At 31.0% G+C, this 21,503-nt stretch overlaps 1 protein-coding gene and 1 long non-coding RNA gene across 2 annotated transcripts; one reads left to right on the plus strand and one right to left on the minus strand.

Annotated features, from left to right (window-relative positions):
* Positions 1–5,249: 5,249 nt before the first annotated feature.
* On the minus strand, positions 5,250–7,276 carry LOC105969871 (uncharacterized). The gene is made up of 4 exons (XM_012994644.2): positions 7,117–7,276; positions 6,911–7,024; positions 6,614–6,813; positions 5,250–5,448 (listed from the first exon to the last, which is right to left on the minus strand). The coding sequence occupies exons 1-3, from the start codon at positions 7,168–7,170 to the stop codon at positions 6,622–6,624; spliced, it is 360 nt and encodes a 119-aa protein (XP_012850098.2). The 5' UTR covers positions 7,171–7,276; the 3' UTR covers positions 5,250–5,448; positions 6,614–6,621.
* A 4,989-nt stretch (positions 7,277–12,265) lies between these two features.
* LOC148770150 (uncharacterized) lies at positions 12,266–14,031 on the plus strand. The gene is made up of 2 exons (XR_016031831.1): positions 12,266–12,610; positions 13,161–14,031. It is a non-coding gene; the product is annotated as an uncharacterized LOC148770150 (long non-coding RNA).
* The last annotated feature ends 7,472 nt before the right edge of the window (positions 14,032–21,503 follow it).

Raw genomic sequence — 21,503 nt, forward strand, 5'->3', positions numbered from 1 at the left:
CTTTACCTCAAAGATTTCACATTTAGTTGTTCCAAGGAATATTCAGGAAGCACTGGGTGATTCGAATTGAAAATTAGAAGTACAAGTGGAGATGAATGCTCTTAAAAAAAAAAGTGGAACTTGGAAGGTGGTTAATTTGCCTCGAGGAAAGAAAGTTGTTGGGTATAAATGGTCTTCACTATTAAGTGTAAGACAGACGGTAGTGTGGAAAGATATAAAGCGAGACTTGTGGCTAAAGGATTTATGCAAACACATAGTATTGATTATCAAGAAACATTTGCCCCGGTAGCAAAAATTAATTCCATTCGGTTACTGTTATCTTTGGCAGTCAACTCTAATTGGCCATTATACCAATTAGACATTAAAAATGCATTTTTGAACGGAGACTTAGACGAGGAAGTGCTTATGAGCTTGCCACCAAGATTTGAAGGAAGCCATGCCCAAGCCAGCAAAGTGTGCAAACTAAAAAAGTTGTTATATGGCTTAAAAAAAATCCCCTAGGGCATGGTTTGAATGATTTGGAAAAGTTGTGAAGGGATAAGGATATTGTCAAGGCCAGACAGATCATATGTGTTCTTCAAACACAATGAGAATGGAAAGATTGCAGTGCTGATCGTTTATGTGGATGACATCATTTTGACAGGTGATGATTTAGAAGAATTGGTTAGATTAAAGAAAAGGCTAGCTGGCGAAATCGAAGTTACAGACCTTGGAGTTCTAAAATATTTCCTCGGGATGAAATTTGCCAGGTCAAGAGAAGGAATTCTCGTAAATCAACGAAAATATGTGCTTGATCTACTTAATGAGACGGGGCTACTTGGATGTAAAGTTGTGGACACCCCAATTGAAGTCGGTATGAATTTGGAAGCGGCCAAACCCGAGAACATAGTAAATTGAGACAGATTTTAGAGATTAGTAGGAATGTTGATTTATCGATCTCATACACTCCCCGATATAGCATTTGCAGTCAATATAATAAGTCAATCTATACATTCTCCTGGACGTGAAAACTTTGAGGCATTATATAGAATTCTTAGGTATTTAAAAGGCTCTCCCGTAGAGGATTATTGTTCAAGAAACGAGATCATTTTCAAATAGAAGTCGACACAGATGCGTACTGGGCAGGAAGTATAATAGATAGACGGTCTACATCAGGCTATTGTACTTTTGTTGGAGGAAACCTTGTTACTTGGCGCAACAAGAAACAAAATGTTGTAGCGAGTTGTAGTGCCGAAGCTGAGTATAGAGCTTGCCCAAGGAATTTGTGAAGTTATGTGGATAAAAAGGCTTCTAGAGGATTTAAATGTCACAAGTTCTTCTCCCGGGAGAATCTATTGTGACAACAAGACAGCCATCTCAATTGCGCATAATCCAGTTCTCCATGATCGAACTAAACATGTTGAAATTGATAGACTTTTTATTCAGGAGAAACTCGAATGTGGCATGATTTGCATTCCTTATGTGCCTTCTGCTGAAAATTGCGGATATCCTCATTAAAGGATTACACAAAAAATAATTTGAAGTTTTAAGAAGCAAGCTAGCTATGGATGATATCCACACGCCAGCTTGAGGGGAGTGTTGAATTAGAGAATATTTAGTTTAATACATACATACTTTAAGGTATTTGATAGGTGTGTAAATAGTCAAAGTCAATATCTCAGTATCAGGATAATTAGGAATTAGCTAGTCACTCCACATATTTTTATTTCCTAGTTTAGTTTTTGTATAGTTCCTATTTAATTAATCATCATGTAACGCATTCAAAATAGTGAAATATAATGTTTTTTTATTCTTTCGGATCGCCTACAGACCCCTGGAAAGCTAAATTTCTGGCTCTACAAGATATAATAAGGTCCCAAAAAAAAGAGAAAAGCAAAAAGAAAACCAAGATTGGATACTTAGATGCCCTACAGTTGTTAAGAGTTGGGGGGAACAAGCGTCAGTTTGGTGATGTCTACTTTGGTTTTGCAGATGTGGCATTAATTCCTTTTGGGGTTTACTATCCATAGTACGTTTTTTTCTAGTTGCAGTGCGAAATAATTCATTTGTTGAGAAATCCTTTAACCTTTTCCAAATCCTCTCACCCTCCAAATTTTAAAACTTTCCAAATCGTCGGTATTTTCCGATAGTATCAATTAGAGCACAATAATTATCAATATGGACGAAATCGACTTCGATTTTGAGGTTAAAAAAACGTATTTTTTTTTATCGAATTTTCACCTTTTTATGCATTTCGTGTTGTCTTATCGAAATGGAACACTCCATTTCGTGCAATACAGAAAATGAAATGTTTTTTTTTTCTTCAAAATGCTGTTTTATTTCGTGTTACATGAAATGCAAGGTAACGTTTCACGTAAATTCACACGAAATGCAAGGTAGCATTTCACGTAATTTCACAAGAAATCCCTTAATTATTTAATACGATTTCTTTTTCCGTAGAAAGAAGAACAAGAATCTCACGATTATAGTACTTTATTTCAACATGATATCGTATTTTCGTTATTTTAAATGTTTAACTTGAAATGTCGTATTTTGTATTGTAATGTAATTTTATTGCGTGTTATAATTTCAATAACAATCGTAATAAATTTTATTTTCGCTCTTTTTAATGTTTAACTTGAAATCTTGTATTTCATATTGTAGTGTTAATTTATTTCGTGTTCTAATTTCAATGACTATCGTAATAAATTGTATTTTCATTCTTTTTAATATTTAACTTGAAATGTTGTATTTTATAAGTGACTACAAACACTAGCTAAATACCAGTGTTCTAAAAATCGGTCGAGGCGGCCGATTAATCGGTCGCCGAGGCGGAGGCGGTCCAAAACCTTTACGATTTTAGTGTAAAGGTTTGAAAAATCGGTTTTTTGCCTGTGAGGCGGTTTGAGGCGGTCCGAGGCGGTCTGAGGCAGTCAAACCTTTAAGGCGGGTCAAAGTTCGGTGGCAAAAATCGGCAAAAAATCGGTCAAAAATCGTGTTTTTTTTTTTTTTTTTTTTTTATAAATCAAAATAAAAGTTTGGATTTCGATAAAAAAAAAAAAGAGTTTATGCTTTATTTTGTTTATGTTAATTATTATTGTTAAAGAACTAATGATGTATGCCAAGAATGTATGTAAATTCAAAAAAAATTGCCTTTTTATTTATATTTTATAAGAATATTTATGTATTATGATCTTATTATTATTAAACTTTTATTATGTTATTAGAATATATACATGATGGCGATATAACTATGTTTAAATATTTTTTTATCTATGTTTTGAGTATTTATAAATAATATCTACAAATATATTATATTAAATTTTAAAACCCGATTTATTTCCGATTTATCACCGATTAATCACCGCCACACCGATTAATCGTGAGTCAGTGCCTGACCGACTCGGACCCGATTACCGCTTTTTACAACCTTGCTAAATACGATAATTCCTCGTAGGACCATAATACATTCACATTTTGTCATGACTAGTTTTATTATGATTTTTTTTCTTCTTTCAATCTTTTATTTGATTTACTTGGATATACATGTCGTTTGTCATCAATTAATCTCCTACATGAGTTATTACTAGATCTTGAATTTTTATTTTCATAACTATTCTGTATCATATAATAATCATAGATACATGAATATTACAAATTAAATGACGATACAAACTCTTTTAATACTTAACTTGTTTGCTTTTATTGTGTTAAAAGAATTGGTCTATTTATATTACATTTTAATTTTAGCATGTTAATCATATAACCAATGTTTTTAAAACCGGACCGGACATCAAACCGGACAGCTAACTGGGTCACGGTTGGACCGGTTCAACCGGGGTTCAACCGGGTTTTTTAATTTTTTATTTATTTAATTATTTATATATATTTAAAAGTAATTATTATATTTTTAAATTATTTATATACATATTTATGATTATGTTCAATACTATTATTTATCTAAAGACCATAATTCTATTTATTAATCACCCCAATAAAATATAAAAATACACAAAAAAGCACAAATTATAGAAATTACATCAAATTTAAAAATAAATCAAATTAAATTAATTTTTGAAAAATAAAAGCATAAACCCTACATTGAAATAACATTTCCGCCGTCAACTCCGCTATTTCAACATCCTGACCTCTACCCATTTTTTTAAATTTCCTTTCTTAATTCTCCTTCTTCCTCCACTCGCCCACCAGACACTACCACATCACTGTTAATTTTCTTGTCAAGCTTTGAACAGATCCAGTGAAGAGGTAATCAATTTTCTAGTTATCTTTTTTTGTTTCCCATGTTTTGATGAAAAACCGGGTTTTTTCTGGTTCTGGGTCGGCGGTTCAACCGTGGGTTTTCCGGTTCTTCATCACCTGACCCGGTTTTTAAGCATTTTTGGGTTTTTACATCCAACCGGACCGGACGTGGCGGCGGTTCGCGGTTAAACCGGTCGGACCGGCCGGTCCGGTCCGGGTTTCAAAACATTGCATATAACTTTTGTAGTTTGGTTGTAGATTTTTCTACGCAATATATATTTTTTGTGATAAATACTATGCAATCAATGTCTTATAAATATGGGTATATCGTTAATATATTAAAATCTGGCCCGTAGTTTACGAAATATAGCCTTATTGTAATTTGTACTTGTAATTGAATTTCAGTTTACTTAAGTTTGTTGTTATTCTTTTGTATTTATTTGAGTGTAAAAAAATGAAGTAATTAATTTTTTTTTAGTGATTTCACGTAAATTTAACTCAAGCTTGTGTTTCGTGTAAAACTACATGAAACACAAGCTTGAGTTTCGTGAAAATTTACGTGAAATACAAAAAAAAAAAATGTATGGTTACCGAAACACTATTTCGTGCTTCATTGGACGAACTTCTATCCATGTCGTGCTAGATAATACAAAATGCTCATGCACGATACATGGATCGAAACGGGTTGGAGAAAGCGGTATTTTTTTTTTCTTTAAAAGTTGCAAATGAAATAAATTTGCACTGCAAGCCAGTAAAACCTACACTATGAATAGTATTTCAGTTCCTTTTTATGACCGGTAATTTTAGCAGAGGAGAGCACCCCTACAGTCGATAGTGTGTCATCATTGGATGATTCTCAGAAGACTTCTGAGCTCTTGTTGGCTATTGAGATGAAGTCCGGCATAGGAGAAAGGGCATATCGATGTTTGGGAAAACATCATTTTGCTTAAATAGATCTATCTATTCTCGAAAAAACATCGTTTCACTACGATATATTAGGTAAGAGTAGATCCAAAATATAAAAGAAACTAAATTCAAGTAGGAACAATCCTGTTTCCGAATGTCTAGAAAAAACATAAGAAATAATAAATGCCAAAACACATAAAAGTAGTTCAACTGCAAATATACAAAGATTGCATGTTGCAGCACTTGAAATGTAGCACAACTTCATATTCCACAAGCGTAAACGTGGTTCAAACCATGAATCACCTGCACATGGAAAAAGGCATGTGTTAAAAGCTAGTAAACCAAAATATAATTTATTCAATCTGATAGAGAAAACTAGAATTACAAATTTTTAAAGTATCAAAAAAAAATTGTAACAAAAAAAACATCAAGGTAAACACTGTTTTTTATAGCAGTGGGCAGTATCAGTATATCCACCAGATTATTGATGTTTTACAACAATGTATCCTAAAAAATATTGAGTAATTTAAATTGCAAACTGATAACTCGGACGAAGGTCCAACATAACGTATTGTGGACAACCGCAACTAGTTGATCGATAATTCTCCATGTGACTAAAAGCAAAATATAAATTGGCCAACATAAATTGGTTCGAAAGGGCAGCTAGCAATCAAAATCACAATTGTTGGATGAATCTAATCATACTCCCCACCAAACAAGTATAGTTTATTAGGTCAATTTCATTAGATTTTGGCAGAATTGTTTTACAATATTGTCCACTGTGGACTCGTTTGGTTGCCAAGATAGGATTAACAAAGATAAGATTCAATAATCTAACGAAAATCCAATTGCTTTATTGGACTCCGGAAGGTTAAAAGGCATGATAACATAATATTGAAGGGTCGACCAGGAAGTTATTAGGTTTACCAAACATCAAACAAAGTCAAATTATTTAATCAATCATGGCTAATCTCCCCAACCAAACGAGACCTAAATTGAATAGTTCTCTTCTAAAAGAGAGTTGACCAACTATACCGGAGGCAGCATTACTGACTTGACTTTGCTCCCCGGGCTCTGGTAATGGCAGGGGTGTTTACAACTAAACATCTTTTGATCCAACTTAAACACATTATGACAATCCGTCGATGCAGCTTCAAGTAAAAACAATATTTCTGATGGTTCGAATCATTAATTAAAGAAGATAAAGAGCATCAATAACTATTTATTTAACACATGGTCAAGCTAAGGCTAAGTGGGACCAGCAAACGAAATTGGAGCATTGCATGGTAGTCATATTTGTTTGCAACAAACTAATTCGTTGTTAAACTCGATTGATGCAATAACATAGACGAAGTCGATGAACTCAAAATAGGATGCTCGTTAAAAGACAAAATTACCTACCATGTGAAGTAAATGAACAATGAAAGAGGGTATATAAAGTACAGTTCGAGAGAAGTTGATTACTAACCTATGGAGTCAAAATGTACATTTATCAACAATATCAACATTTGTTATTGTAAATCCTTCTTCGACTCCGTCAACCATAGATGCTTGAAAAAGTACAGCATCAGAATCATCAAGCTTGCCGGAAAAGCACAGAGACAAATACACATCCATAGTAGTAACTTCATCAAATTTTATCAGCTCCACCACATGGTATTTGCTGGACTAAATAACAAAAAAAAAAAACAGAGACAACAATTAATCACTAAATTTCGACCCAAAAAAAAAAATTAAAGAAAGAAAGAAAGAGAGAAGTATATACGTTTTGCTTGTTATAGAAATCAATTGCTAGGTCGGCCATGGATTGGAAATATTCAAGGCCACCTGGTTTACATCTTTCAGGGAAATCTCGATCATAATAGCGTATGCCACATCCCTAAATAATTAATTATATTATTTGTTAGAAAAAGAAAACAAAAAAGATGAAATTAAAAGAAATTTAAAAAAGGGGAGGATTGGGGAACGCACACATTCATCGTCGTCTGAGTCACATTCTTTCCCCACAAATAATTGCGAACCCATCTCTCTCCCTATCTCCGTAGCTATCTCTCTTCTTCTTCTTCTTCTTCTTCTTCTTCTGCTGCTGTTGTCTCGCGCACACAAAGTCGATCGTAGAGAAAACCGAAACCCTATTGGTTTCCTCTTTTCATATTTGTTTCCCTTTTATAGCCTCACCTGTAGGGTCGGTTCGTCGATTCTTCTCGTGCTCTATAAGGTTATTACACTTTTTTCCCGATACTATTTCACTATATTAATTTTAGTCCCCATATTTGTTTTAGATCACTTTTGGTCCCTCAATAAAGTCATTTTATTGGGGGTCAATCTCAAAAAATCCATTGACAAGGACACCTAATTAAAAAATGGACATCCAATTTTTCTGTATTTCAAATATTTCCAGCTCAAGACAGTAATATTATCAATATTATATTTTCGATAAGTAATATTACTAATATTATTGTCCCAAAGAGTAATATTACAGTCTGAGAACAGTAATCTAGCAGCCAAAACAGTTTTTTTAAGAAAAAAAGTCAATTAACAGTTAAATTATTGTCTCTGACGGTTAAATAATTGCTGGAGACAGTAATTTAGCAACGAAGACAGTAATATTAATTAAAATATTTTTTTTAAGAAAAAAAAAGTTCAATTAACACTTAAATTACTGTCTCCGACAATTAAATAACAGTTTGAGACAGTAATTTAGCAGCCAAGACAATAATATTAAGGGCGAATGGCAAAAAGGCCCATCACATGGGACTTAAATGTATTTTGGTCCACAAAAAAAACAGTCTCTCAATTAAACCCCTCCCCATGTCTTTAGTCTAAAATACCCTCCATAATATAATTCTTATCAATTACACCCGTTATGCACTAACTTTCTTAATATTACACATTAACCCCGTATTTAAACAAATATATCACATTAACCCCCAAAACTTTTTTTTCTGGCCAGATTCCGGCGTTGACTTTTTTTTTCGAAAACTTTTTTTTTCCTGAAATTTTTTTCCGGCCGGTCAACCATCGTTGACCGCCGGTCTCCGGCGTTGACTTTTTTTTTTTTTGAATTTTTTTTCTTAGAAAAAAAATTTATTAATATTACTGTTTTGGCTACTAAATTACTGTCTCATACAATAATATTACTGTTTGGGACAATAAAATTATGAATATTATTTTTCCGAACAGTAATATTATTAATATTATTGTCTAAGACAGTTAATTACTGTTGCAGACAGTAATTTAGCATCCAAGGCAGTAATATTAATTAAAATATTTTTTTTAAGAAAAAAATGAAAAAAAAAAAGAAGTAAATTAACAGTTAAATTACTGTCTCCGACAGTTAAATAACTGCTGGAGACAGTAATTTAGCAAACGAATACAGTAATATTAATTAAAAATATTTTTTTTAAGAATAAAAAAGTCAATTCAGTTAAATCACTGTATCCAACAGTTATATAACTGCTGGAGACAGTAATTTAGCAAACGAATACAGTAATATTAATTAAAAATATTTTTTTAAGAATAAAAAAGTCAATTAACAGTTAAATCATTGTCTCCAACAGTTAAATAACTGCTGGAGACTGTAATTTAGCAACGAATACAGTAATATTAATTAAAATATTTTTGAAGAAAAAAAAAATCAATTAACAGTTAAATTACTATCTCCGACAGTTAAATAACTGCCGGAGACAGTAATTTAGCAGCCAAGACAGTAATATTAATTAAAAAAAATTTTAAGAAAAAACAAAATTATAAAAAAAAAAAAAAAAAAAAAGTCAACGCCGGAGATTGGCGCTCTCCGGCTGTCAACGCCGGAATCTGGCCGGAAAAAAATATTTCAGAAAAAAAAATTATTTTCTGAAAAAAAAACGTTTTGGGGGTTAATGTGATATATTTGTTTAAATCCGGGGTCAATGTGTAATATTAAAAAAGTTAGAGCATAATGGGAGGAATTGATAAGAATTAGGGTTAAAATTGGGGTCAAAATTGAAATTAGAGTTAAAATTGGTTAATTGATGAAATTGGGCTAAATTGGGGTGTAAATCATGAAATTGGAGTTGAATTGGGTTTCAATGAATTGGGGGTAATTTTGGTATATATATATATAAGGATTTTCCTTATTTGCAAATAAGTTTGAATGGGTTGGATTTATTTGAAAGACAAAAAAGTTGGATGTCCCTCTTTTAATTAAGTGCCCTTGTCATAGGCCTATTTGCCATTACCCCTAATATTAATTGAAAAAAAATAAGAAAAAAAAGTCAATTAACAGTTAAATTACTGTCTCCGACAGTTAAATAACTGCTGGAGACAGTAATTTAGCAGCTAAGACTGTCATATTGACTTAAATATTTTTTTTAAGAAAAAAAAAAAAAAAAGTCAACGCCGGAGACCCGACGGTCAACGGTGGTCGACCTACCGGAAAAAAAATTCATAAAAAAAAAAGTTAAAAAAAAAAGGGTCAACGCCGGTCTCCGGCGATCAACGGCGGCTAACCGGCGGTCTCCGGTGCTGTCGGGTCAAAATTGAAATTAGAGTTAAAATTGGTTAATTGGGCTAAATTAGAGTGTAAATCATGAAATTAGAGTTAAATTTGGTTTTAATGAATTGAAGGTAATTTTGTTATATATAAACGGATTTTCCTTATTTGCAAATAAGTTTGAATGAGCTGGATTTATTTGGAAGACAAAAAAGTTGGATGTCCTTCTTTTAATTAAGTGCCCTTGTCATGGGGCCTTTTTAGATTAACCCTTTTATATATACCAAAATTACTCTCAATTCCTTAAAACCCAATTCAACTCCAATTTTATGATTTACACCCCAATTTAGCCCAATTTTACCAATTAACCAATTTTGACCCTAATTTATTTTGACCCGCCACCTCCGGAGACGCAGGTCAGCCGCTCTTGACTGCCGATCTCCGGTGTTGCCTTTTTTTTTTCTTAAAAAAAATATTTTGATTAATATTACTGTCGTGGCTACTAAATTACTGTCTCCAACAGTTATTTAACTTTCGGAGATAGTGATTTAAATGTTATTTGATTTTATTTTTCTTAAAACATATTTTAATTAATATTATTGTCTTGGCTACTAAATTAATGTCTTTAACAGTTATTTAACTGTCGGAGACAGTCTTAAGAAAAATATTTTAATTAATATTACTATCTTGACTGCTAAATTACAGTCTCTAGCAATTATTTAACTGTTAATTGACTTTTTTTTTGAAATTTTGTTTTTTCTTTAATAAATTATTGCAATTAATATTACTGTCTTGACTGCTAAATTACTGTCTCCAACAGTAACTTAACTGTCTCAGACAGTAATATTACTGTATTAATTAATTTTATCGTCTTGGTCTGCATTTTCGTTGTCTTCGACTGTAATATTACTGTATATGACCGTAATATTACTGTTCGGAAAAATAATATTCATAATATTACTGTCCCAAACAATAATATTACTGTCTGAGACAGTAATTTAGCAGGCAAGACAGTAATATAAATTAAAATATGTTTTCTAAGAAAAAACAAAATTTGTAAAAAAAAAGAGTCAATTAACAGTTAAATTAATGTCTCCGACAGTTAAGTAATTGTTGGAGACAGTAATTTAGCAGCCAAGAAAGTAATATTAATTAAAATATTTTTTTTAAGAAAAAAAAAGTTAATTAACAGTTAAATTACTATCTCCGACAGTTAAATAACTGCTACAGACAGTAATTTAGCAGCCAAGACAGTAATATTAATTAAAACCGTCCGGTCAACGCCGGAATCTGGCCGAATTTTTTTTCTTCAGAAAAACAATTATTTTCTATTAAAAATTCAAAAATTATTAAATTGGGGTTAATGTGATATATTTGTTTAAATTCAGGGTCAATGTGTATTATTAAGGAAGTTAGAGTTAATGGATGGAATTGACAAAAAATATATTATGGAGGGTATTTTGACTAAAGACATAGGGATGGTTATATTTGAAAGATTGTTTTTTTTTTTGGACCAATGTACATTTAAGTCCCTTGTCATGTCCCTTTTTGCCATTTGCCCTTTTATTAGATCCCATATCTAATTATATTATCCTTTTATATGTAATTTTCGTCCAACTACATCCAACATTTACTCTTCTTCATTTAGCATTTTTTTGTCCTGCATTTAGCTTTTTCGAGTTTTTTTTTTTACTTTTTTTTTTATTATTTTTGTAGTTTTGTTTATGAAAAAATATATATATATATATATATATATATATATATATATATATATATATATATATATATATATATATATATATATATATATATATTTGATGTGCAGGCGAGAGCAATAGAGAAGGGGGTGTCGATGCGCTTACAATAAATAGTAAATAGTGGTTTTCGAATTCTCACGGGACAGTAAGTAGTGGAGATGGGGGTTGACAACGTAACGTGTACAACAAATAGTGGATTTCAAATTCAGACAGTGAATAGTGGATTTCAAATTCAGACAGTGAATAGTGGAATACGTTAATTTTACAGTGAATTACGATAATCTTTCAGTGGATTTTACGGTAATTTTTTTAGATAGTGAATGTTCATAGATAGTGAATGTTCATAAATTTACGATAATCTTTAGAGTGCTTTTGATATTATTCTTCTGCCTTGGTCGATTAAGCACAGAGTGGTTTTGAAAAAAAGATCGTCTGATTTCGGTGAGGATCGACGTACTCGAATAAAAAAAAGAGTGGTTGTATATCAGTTATTCATATGTTTCATGCTAATATATATATATATATATATATATATATATATATATATATATATATATATATATATATATATATATATATATATATATATATATATATATATATATATATATATATATATACACTACACCAAAATGAGTATTTTCTAACAGTACAATTTTTTAATTTCTAACGGTTATCAGCCGTTAGAAATTTCTAACAGTGAGTATCCGTTAGAAACATAACTTATATGTTACTATTAATAATAAATATATTTTTATTAGATAAAAAATATTTCTAACAGTTCAAGTTTGTTAGTAATAAACACGTTAGATACACCTTATATATGTTATTCACTTTTAAAATAATTAATAAATCATTATTCTTATTAAAAGAAAGAAAATCATATATATTATCACATTTAAATTAAATTAATTAATGAATAATTATTCTCATTTTTATTAAAAGAAAGGAAATCAAGTTTTCTCATCCCTAGAAACGTAAATGAAGAATGTCAGTTTCAAAGGGGGGAGGCAACCCTAGATCTGCATCGGCGACGGACAGCAGCGCAACAACACCACGGCCACCGCAGAACAAACTACCATTTTCCTTCTAAGTATTGACACATATGGATTAGCATAGGTGTTAGGGTTTAGAATTTCCACTTTCTCTTCCAATTTCCTCCGGAGAACGATGACGGTGAAAGCGATAAATGATGACACTAGCAGCATAACGACAATTGTATGAAGAATTTAAGGTAATTGTTCAATATTAATTTTTATGTTGCTCAAGGATTAATTTTTTTTTCTCTAAGTAAAATATATTATTCAATGTTATCGCAGGTCCATAACTGTATTTTTCCTATGAGATACTAAAAATTGAATTTGTTGTTTTATTTCGTTTACATAGTTCTTCTATTGGGTTTAGAATTTTGTAATTAATAAACTCATGTAAATTTTGTGTATTGGTGTAAGAATGCAATCAATAGTTTTGTACATAAGGTATGAATATGTGACTTAGTTTGTTTAAATTACATAATATATGGCTGTAAAAAAAATTTCTTTGCCACTCTTGTATATTTATCAGAAACGACATCAAAAAGGATTTGGGAAAAATGGTGGATCAGAAAAGCAAATCCATTAGATAGAATAAATTGATTGAGATTTTGTTTCATGTAATCAGCTATATATGGTGTTTAAGAATAAACCTAGCCACAACTATATATGACACAGGTAATCCTAATATTTTAGTCTGCAATGGCATTTATATTTCATTAAGTTTGAAATTTATGTTTTGTTTATTTGCAGAAACAAACATCTTCAAACACATTATGACAGGTAATGCTATTAACTACATTATGATATCTTTTTTCTTCTGAAAAATGATTTGTTAACCTAGTTATTTAAAATGGTTATACGTGGGTTATAAGAACATGGTTTCTAATATATAATCTGGTTACTTGACTTTAAAATGGATATTTGTTTTGTATTGGTTTACATTTGTTTTTTGTCGCAATGTACTTTGTTTGTTGTTTAGAGCTTATAGGGAGACAAATTTCTTCAATGAAACCGGGAAGGAACTCAGGTAAATCAATGTGGCAGTTGGGCTAAGATGACTTACATGAACTGCTCTTTAATTATCTACTCATGTAAGATCTGAAAATTAAATAAAATGTACGTGTTTGACACGTTAAGGTCTTTAACGTTATCTTATCGTATTAGTGAATTATTTTCCAAATTCTCATTGTACTCAGTATCTACCTAAATGAAGTATAGAACAAGATAATATTTATTTTTTTTAGTATAGTTTTCTTAAACTTTAGCATGAAGGAGTTTTCTGTTTTTTTATTTCAACATTTTTTTCCTGAATAATTCAATTCATGTCAAATTACTCCGAACACCATCTGACGTGGGACACTTTGCTAATGGATTAAGAAAGTACTCTTGGCTGCAGCTTCAACTTCTGAATGGTGATATTATTAAACGTTATTTGACTCGAGATAGATGTATGTAAGTTAATGTACTTCGTGTGCACCCTTTGATATATGTTATATGAATGTTAAGGACTTATGATTAGTATATGTATGAGTGGTATAGGATGATGGAGAAGTAATTGTAATGATTGTTCTTAGATAGATTCACGGATGGCGATTCTAATGGAATGATTTTGATTCTATTATATTCTGTTTTTTTATATATTAAACTCTGTTATTTTTAAGGTTTGTATTAATTTTTAATCAGATGAAAAGAAAAGTAGGCATATATATATGTCTGCTCCTAATTTTTTTATACCATTTTTTTAATTTTTCTAATGGATATATACCGTTAGAAATTTCGTTGAGAGTGTTTGAATAGAAACCGTTAGATTGATATTTCTAACGGATATACCCGTTAGAATAATTTATTTTCCTAACGGTCCTTTTAATTGTTCTAACGGCTATATCCGTTAGAAATTTTACGCCTTAAATTTCTAACACCGTTTTTCTAACGGTTTTTCGGCGTTAGAAAAATTATTTCTAACGGCAATAGCTGTTAGAAAATGCCTTTTGTGGTGTAGTATATATATATATATATATATATATATATATATATATATATATATATATATATATATATATATATATATATATATATATATATATATATATATATATATATATATTAGTTTAATAATATACTAGTTTCTCCATATTATAGTTTTGTGTGTTAATGTTTTACAGTGAGTTTAAAACTATTATTTTAATCAGTGTTTGAATTTTTTTCTTGTGAATCTGTGTATAGGAGTTTATGGTATTAAATATTTCAATTAGTAATTCATGTGTTTGGAGTTAAAAACACTGTATGAGTTGAATTTTTTTTATTTTTTTTATACATTTATTGTTGTAATTAATGGTGTACGCTTACTCAATCCTTATGTATTTAATAGTTTTTGTTTTGTTTCTACGTGATCGAATATGGGCACAAAAGAAGGAGATTGAACAAAATGGCAAGTACAACTTTAATTTGGAGTGGTTCTGTATGAGCTATTGATGGGTCGAAAATTTGAGGAAAGCGAATCGGACGGAGCTCTATTTGATATTGTACTTGTCTCCATGTATATTTTAGATCGCCGAAGAGTGGATTTCTAATTCTCACGAGTCAGTAAATAGTGGATTACACTTACAGTAAATAGTGGATTTCAAATTCAGACAATGAATAGTGAATTTTAAACTCAGGCAACGAATAGTGAATTACGTTAATTTTACAGTGGATTACGACAATTTAACAGTGAATTTTACGTTATTTTTTGTATCTTTTTTTTTTATAATGAATGTCGATAAATTTTGACGAATGTGTAGTGGATTTCATTTTTTGGTAAACCTGCTGGAAAAAAAATGATTTTTTAAAAAACTGAAATTTTCAATAAGTTTATAGTGAATTTTCGTAATAAACGTTGTTAATTACTTAGTGGTTTTTGATAAGCTTATAATGCATTTGCATAATAGATTACGTTAATACATAGTGGTTTGCGATAAGTTTGTAGTGAATTTTTGTAATGGAATACATTAATTACATAGTGGTTTTCGATAAGTTTATAGTGAATTTCAATTTGTTAAAAACTATGTTTTTTAAATCGAAATGTAAAAATAAAATTTTAAAAAAATCAAACTTAAAAATCAATTTTTAAAAACGATTTTTTTTAAAGAAAATCAAATTTTAATAATTTTCTTATAAAAAAAGATTAAGAACAACAAGGTTCAAAAAAACAAAATAAATGCAGAAATTACATAAAACTAATTTCGAAGTCCAAAAAACCCTGCACATCAAACATAGTGGGACCAAATTTTATCAACAACCAAACTTTTCTTTTCTCCATCGGGCACTTGTGAAAAGCTCGAGCAGATTTCTCATCCAATGTAAGACTTTGATAAACATACATTTGGGAAATCTCAGACATACCACCAACTCCAGCAATATCCTCGAGCAACTTCTCTTCTGTATATCCTTGTTCCTCGAGCAACTCCCATGAATAATGAATAATGCAACACGTTGTTTCTTCCAAAATAAAATGAAAAGCAGATTGAATATTTGTACAATCTAAAATTAAGCTAAATTATTTCATCAACGATCACACTCCTAAAATAAACTCACCTTCTAATCACATATGCAAAAGCTTCCCAATCGGAGGAAAAAAAAAACCCCAAACAAAAGTGAAATAACTAAAATACTTAAATCAGGCAAAATACCTCTTCAATCGCTTCAATATCATCATCCTGCAGTCAGGGGCGGACCCAGGGGTGTTTTCTTGGGGGGGCGGAAATATAGGGGTAAATTAAGAGAGAATTTTTTTTTTGTTTTTAGGGACTAAAATGTACAAAATTAAAAGTTTGGGGGGGGCGAAAGTGTATAAACTAATACATAAATACCCAAAAAAAAAAAAAAAAAAAAAAAAAAAACAGCTTAAAAAAAAATTCTTGGGGGGGCGGGGGCCACCCCAGCCTTAGGCGTGGGTACGCCCCTGCCTGCAGTTGAGTAAAACTGTTATAGCTCTCGTCCAACTCCATATTTCTCTGTCTCAGTGGATTCAAGTTACGATACCCAAAATTGGGAATTTGACCTCGCCGACCTGGTGGTCTTCGGCCGTTCTTCATGTTCGACGGTGGGATTTGTAGATTCGCACTCAATCGAGGTGATCGACGGCGAGAATTTGAAGAAGATGGTAATTTTGAAGTCATGAAAGAAGAAGCGGAAGTGAAGAAGAAGAAGTGAAGAGGAGAGGTGAAGAAGAAAGTCCCGTTACTTTTTTCTCAGGGCTTTCATCACTTCTTTTGAATAAAAAAAGATTTTCCTTATTTTAGGGTAACTTTTTTTCGTGTGTTTTCCTAGTTTTCTTTTACTCCCATTTTTATTGTTGAACCAAACATGAAAAGTATTTTACTTTGACTTTTTACTATTTTATTTGGCATTTTTTGAGAACCAATCAGAGCCTTATTGTTTGTAGGTGTGAATTATGTATGAAAATAATTTAATTTGATTAACTATATAATTTAGTTTATTTTATTTTATTTTATTTTGATATAAATTAAAATAATAGAATGCAAATATCACTCCCCTGTGATATAGTGGCACCTGATTTCATATTCAAACTATGGAAAGAAAACAATAAATATTATATTGGAAAGGGATATTAAAAAAATAATCATATAAAAGATTTATTTTTAAGTCAATGCAACTTGATTAAGTATATGATAATGCATAAACTTTTCAAAAAAGATACAAGGAAAAGGGGTTTAGTTGAAAGAATAATAAATTTTGCACATATATTTAAATTAAGTTACGATAAAAAAAATATTTGTGCAAATTTAAGAACAAGCATGAAGATTTTTCCTTTTTTCTATAGTCATGAATCTATGTTAGAAAATATTGTTTAGATTTATATTATATATTAATTAACTATACAGTAATGTTGCAATAAGCTTTCATTTTTATACTTTCTCCCCTATATAATTTTAGTAATATTATATTTAATGAAAACACATATTTTATATTTATTAATAATTTTCAAAATCATAAGTCACGTGCAACGTGTTATTTACCAGGTAGCTCAAATACTTTAAATGTCATTTGATCTTAGACAAAGGGAACAATCGGGAAAAATTATAATTAGGTTTTAAGTTTTCAAAATTTGCAATCTAATCATAGTTATTTTTCTATTTCTTTTAAGGTAAAGAGATATTTTCATACTTTATAGTTTCACCCTTAATCGAAACTTTTTACTTGTAGAATGCACAAAGTTTAAAGAATTGTTTAAAAAGAAAAAATGGAGTTTTAATGGTAGTTTGTAGGATTGGGTTTGGTAGGGCAATCGTTCCAAACCCCTCGAATCACTACCATTACCGAAATTTCGGTATTATGAAATTAATTACTATTGCCCTATCAAAAACTTCGGTATACCAAAAATTCGGTACGGTAGGGTATGGTAATAATAATTATATACCAATTTATGTTATCTACTATTTCAGTCTATATTAAATATTATTTTTTCAAAGTTATTTTCACGTCTAATCAACTTTATTTTAATTGTAAGGATGTATCATGAATCATCTATATTGTATATAATGTTGTCGATTGGCATGGCATAATTTCTGTTTTTTCTCTTTCAGTCTTTCCATCATTGCCATTGATCTTTAATTAAAAAAAAGCAATTCAAGGTATACATGTTTAAAATATACAAAACTAGTTTTTAAAATATAAGTATTCTAAATATATGTTCTTAATTTACCTAATATAATTTTTTTTTTAAATAAAATTATAACATAAAAACTTTGAACATAAATTATATCATCATTAATGAAAGCAATTTAAAATATTTTTGACATACTTAAAGAGTATAATAAATTTTAACTAATAATAGTTAGTTAGAATACTATGTTTACTTTTTATATATAATAAACGAATTATTAAAATAAAATTTTATTAATAATATTTCAGTACGGTAGGATAATATCATTTTAAAAATAGTGAGTGCCGTTGCCCTACTAAAACATTTCAATAGGGTACAATAGGGTATGATATTAATTTGGTAGAGAATGGGTAGGGCAACGAAATGGTAGGACAATTTGGTAAAAGAAAAAAAAAAGAAAAAAACTAGTAGTTTGTATATTGTTCTGGTGTAACATTAACATTAAAAATTTATTTGACATTAATTCTATGTTTTCACATTTTAACTAAAATTTGTTCGTTCCGACAGAGACACTACAATGGAACTGGAGCGGTGGCTGCGACACTCCAGCGAGCCATATTCCGAGCTGCTACACCTCCAATATCAAGAATACCGGAGCTGACGCCGTTAACTTACCCCTGAATTCGTATTAAGATTCGACTGAGAGACGCTTTGTTTTTTTTACTTTCTGTGGTTTGGATGACGATAATTGAAAGTGGTGGTGGTGGTGGCGCGCGGAGTCTGATGGCTGTGGTGGAAACTTTGAAGGGGCACAGTTCTGGAAGACGAGAAGAAGCAGCAAATTAAACCCCCAATATAAACCCAACAACGACCAAGTGTTGGATATTCCGGCGACCCCAACCGCCGAAATCCCCCAGCAGAACGGTTCGACACCTCGGCGTGCAGGGGAGGCGAAGTAGGCGGTCGCCTAGGGCCCCTGAATTTTTACGAAAATTTGGGGGCCCCAAATATTTTATTTCCACTATATGTTAGTACTTATGTTGGGTTTTTTTAATAAAAATAATATTTTATTAAATATTTTATTTGACCAATTTATGAGGTCATTTAGAGCAAAATTTTGAAACTTCCAAAGGCATTATTTTGTCTCATAAAACCTCAATATTTTCCTTTAATTCTATATTAAATAGAGGTTTTATGGTGGTCATATTTTATACTATAAAAAGGGGACTTTGTGGTTTTACAAGGTATGAGAGTGAAGAGAAAAATAAACATTTTTCTTCTATACTATATACTTATACTTTGAGCTTTTGTTGTGTGTCGGGTGTAAGCTTCTACTTCACTCGAACGTGCAATTTCGGTGAAGTTACAGCGGAGAGATAGGCTGGGCTGTTGTATCCCATAGGCGACACGATCGGAACCTTTTTGCACCTCATTAGAGAAGGGGTCGTGAAATTCGTCTTAAGAGAGCGACCTAGTCCGCGCCTCACCTTGCATATCTCCACATTATCGTGGTTTTTATTGCAGCAACTTGTTACCTATAAAATTAGAGAACAAATGGAGTCCAAGCCTCATCCACAAGTTTCATGATCAATCGTCAAATTGCAGCCGTGGTTCCAACAATTTAAGACGAATTTTGATCCCGTAAAGATGAGCTTTGACGATTATCCAAAAGAGCAACTCTTGATGATGAAAAGGGAGATAAGTCATTTTATTTTATTACTATCTTGTGTTGACGAAATAAAATTAATGAACTTATTTTTTGTTGTAGGAGAATCTATGTGCAATTCACGAGTTATACTTTGAGGTCAGTTTCGGACCTGATAATGTCCGAATTTGAGAATGTGTAAAAGACAAAAACTATAGGCATTTCTGTTGACTGTCCGAAACATGTTGAATCACTGAAATCGGACATCGAACGAGAGAGATATGCTCCAAATACTGAGCACTGCTGCAGCTGCCAAATTGTGCGCGTTTTTGAGGTATCGAAAGAATTCGTAATTAAAAATTATCGAATCAGGTATATTCTCCGTGTCCACATTCTTTACGATGTTTTTGTTTTAATAGTATAATAATATTGCATGATAAAATGTGTGATGAACAATAGTAGGAAACTTTAATATGATTCAGAATCATAAATAATTTGAGATGGGATGAGTATAAACAAGCATGTGCATTCGTGCTTCTATGTTGGGCATGTTATTATTAATTTATTATTATCAATATTATTATATTATATTCTTGGAATAGGATGAGTATATAATTGTGCAACACTGTATGTATTCATTCATCGAAATGTTTAGAGGACCTATCATATGTGAATGCAATCTGCATATGCGCATGACAACATGAGTTTAAAATTTGGTTCATTCAACTTGTACGTTTGGCTTTTGAGTATGTTTTTCTTCATTGAAACGTTTTGCTTCTATTAGACTTATGAAGGATTATTACTTATTTGAACGTTGAGAATTAATTACCTATTTGATGATGCTAAAATATAGCTCACCTAGGGTGGTGTAGAAAACGAACTGGGAGAGCAAAGCGGATCAGTAACTTGACAACTTGATGATCCTGAGGTACCTGCGATCATAGAACACGTGAACTAAGCCGGGGGTTGATCCGGCGGAAACCCCTCCGACGCTCAAGTCAGACGTGCTGATAGTAGAAATAGTCCAGAGAATACAGTTAATAGTATTGCTCAGTTAATAGGACGTACCTTAATAAAATGAGTAAAACCTCTATTTATATGTCGTTTATTGGGTTGAGTTTGCTTTGTTGGGCCCAAGCCTTACTTGAAGGTGTTTGGGCCTCGGTGATATTAGTCTTCGATATTGGGCTCGTAGCCCAGTAGGTACAGAAATTGTAGGCCCATTGGGTTGGCCCAATTAGGCATATCACTATTCGTATTAAGAATTCATAATTATAATTGGGTAATTAATATTTTTTTGTATTGAGAGCTTCCCATGACACATTAATTCAGCCGTTATATAGTGAAACTAAATGCATGTTTTGACTGTGTTGAATATATTTGAAGCATTAACGTTCATATACATATTGCGATGCATATACAGAAGTTTACAAGCTATTGCTGCAATTTATGATAAATTCAATATAGATAAAGCATGTTTTGTACAGAAAAGGAAAAAAGAAAACATAAGATTTAATTTTGCATGCGCTTATCTGTTGAAAATGGGAGTTGGAAATATATGTGAGCATGCTAATTAAATTGCCGCTGATTCGTAGAGAATAATTTTGTTTAGTCATGAGACATTTTCTATATGGAAATTATTTTGAGAAGTAGTAGGGTTATTAGTGTGATATTTTTTCTATGAATAATTTATTTAAATGCAGAAATAATGGGGGTAATAGTAGTTTTTTTTCAAATTGTGAAAATGAGCATGATATATTATATTTTGAATTTAATTCATGATGCATGTGTTTGAATATTTGATGCAGTGGGGGTTTTAGAGAGCAGGATTAAATATTTTATG

Source organism: Erythranthe guttata, chromosome 6, assembly GCF_056151865.1.
Source record: "Erythranthe guttata isolate IM_541 chromosome 6, IM_541, whole genome shotgun sequence".
NCBI lineage: Eukaryota > Viridiplantae > Streptophyta > Magnoliopsida > Lamiales > Phrymaceae > Erythranthe > Erythranthe guttata.

Coding starts and splice junctions, on each gene's coding strand:
- LOC105969871 (XM_012994644.2), bottom strand. CDS start 7,170: ATGGGTTCGCAATTATTTGTGGGGAAAGAATGTGACTCAGACGACGAT. Junction 7,025..7,116: donor ACTCAGACGACGATGAATGT/GTGCGTTCCCCA, acceptor TTAATTATTTAG/GGATGTGGCATACGCTATTA. Junction 6,814..6,910: donor ATTTCTATAACAAGCAAAAC/GTATATACTTCT, acceptor TTTGTTATTTAG/TCCAGCAAATACCATGTGGT.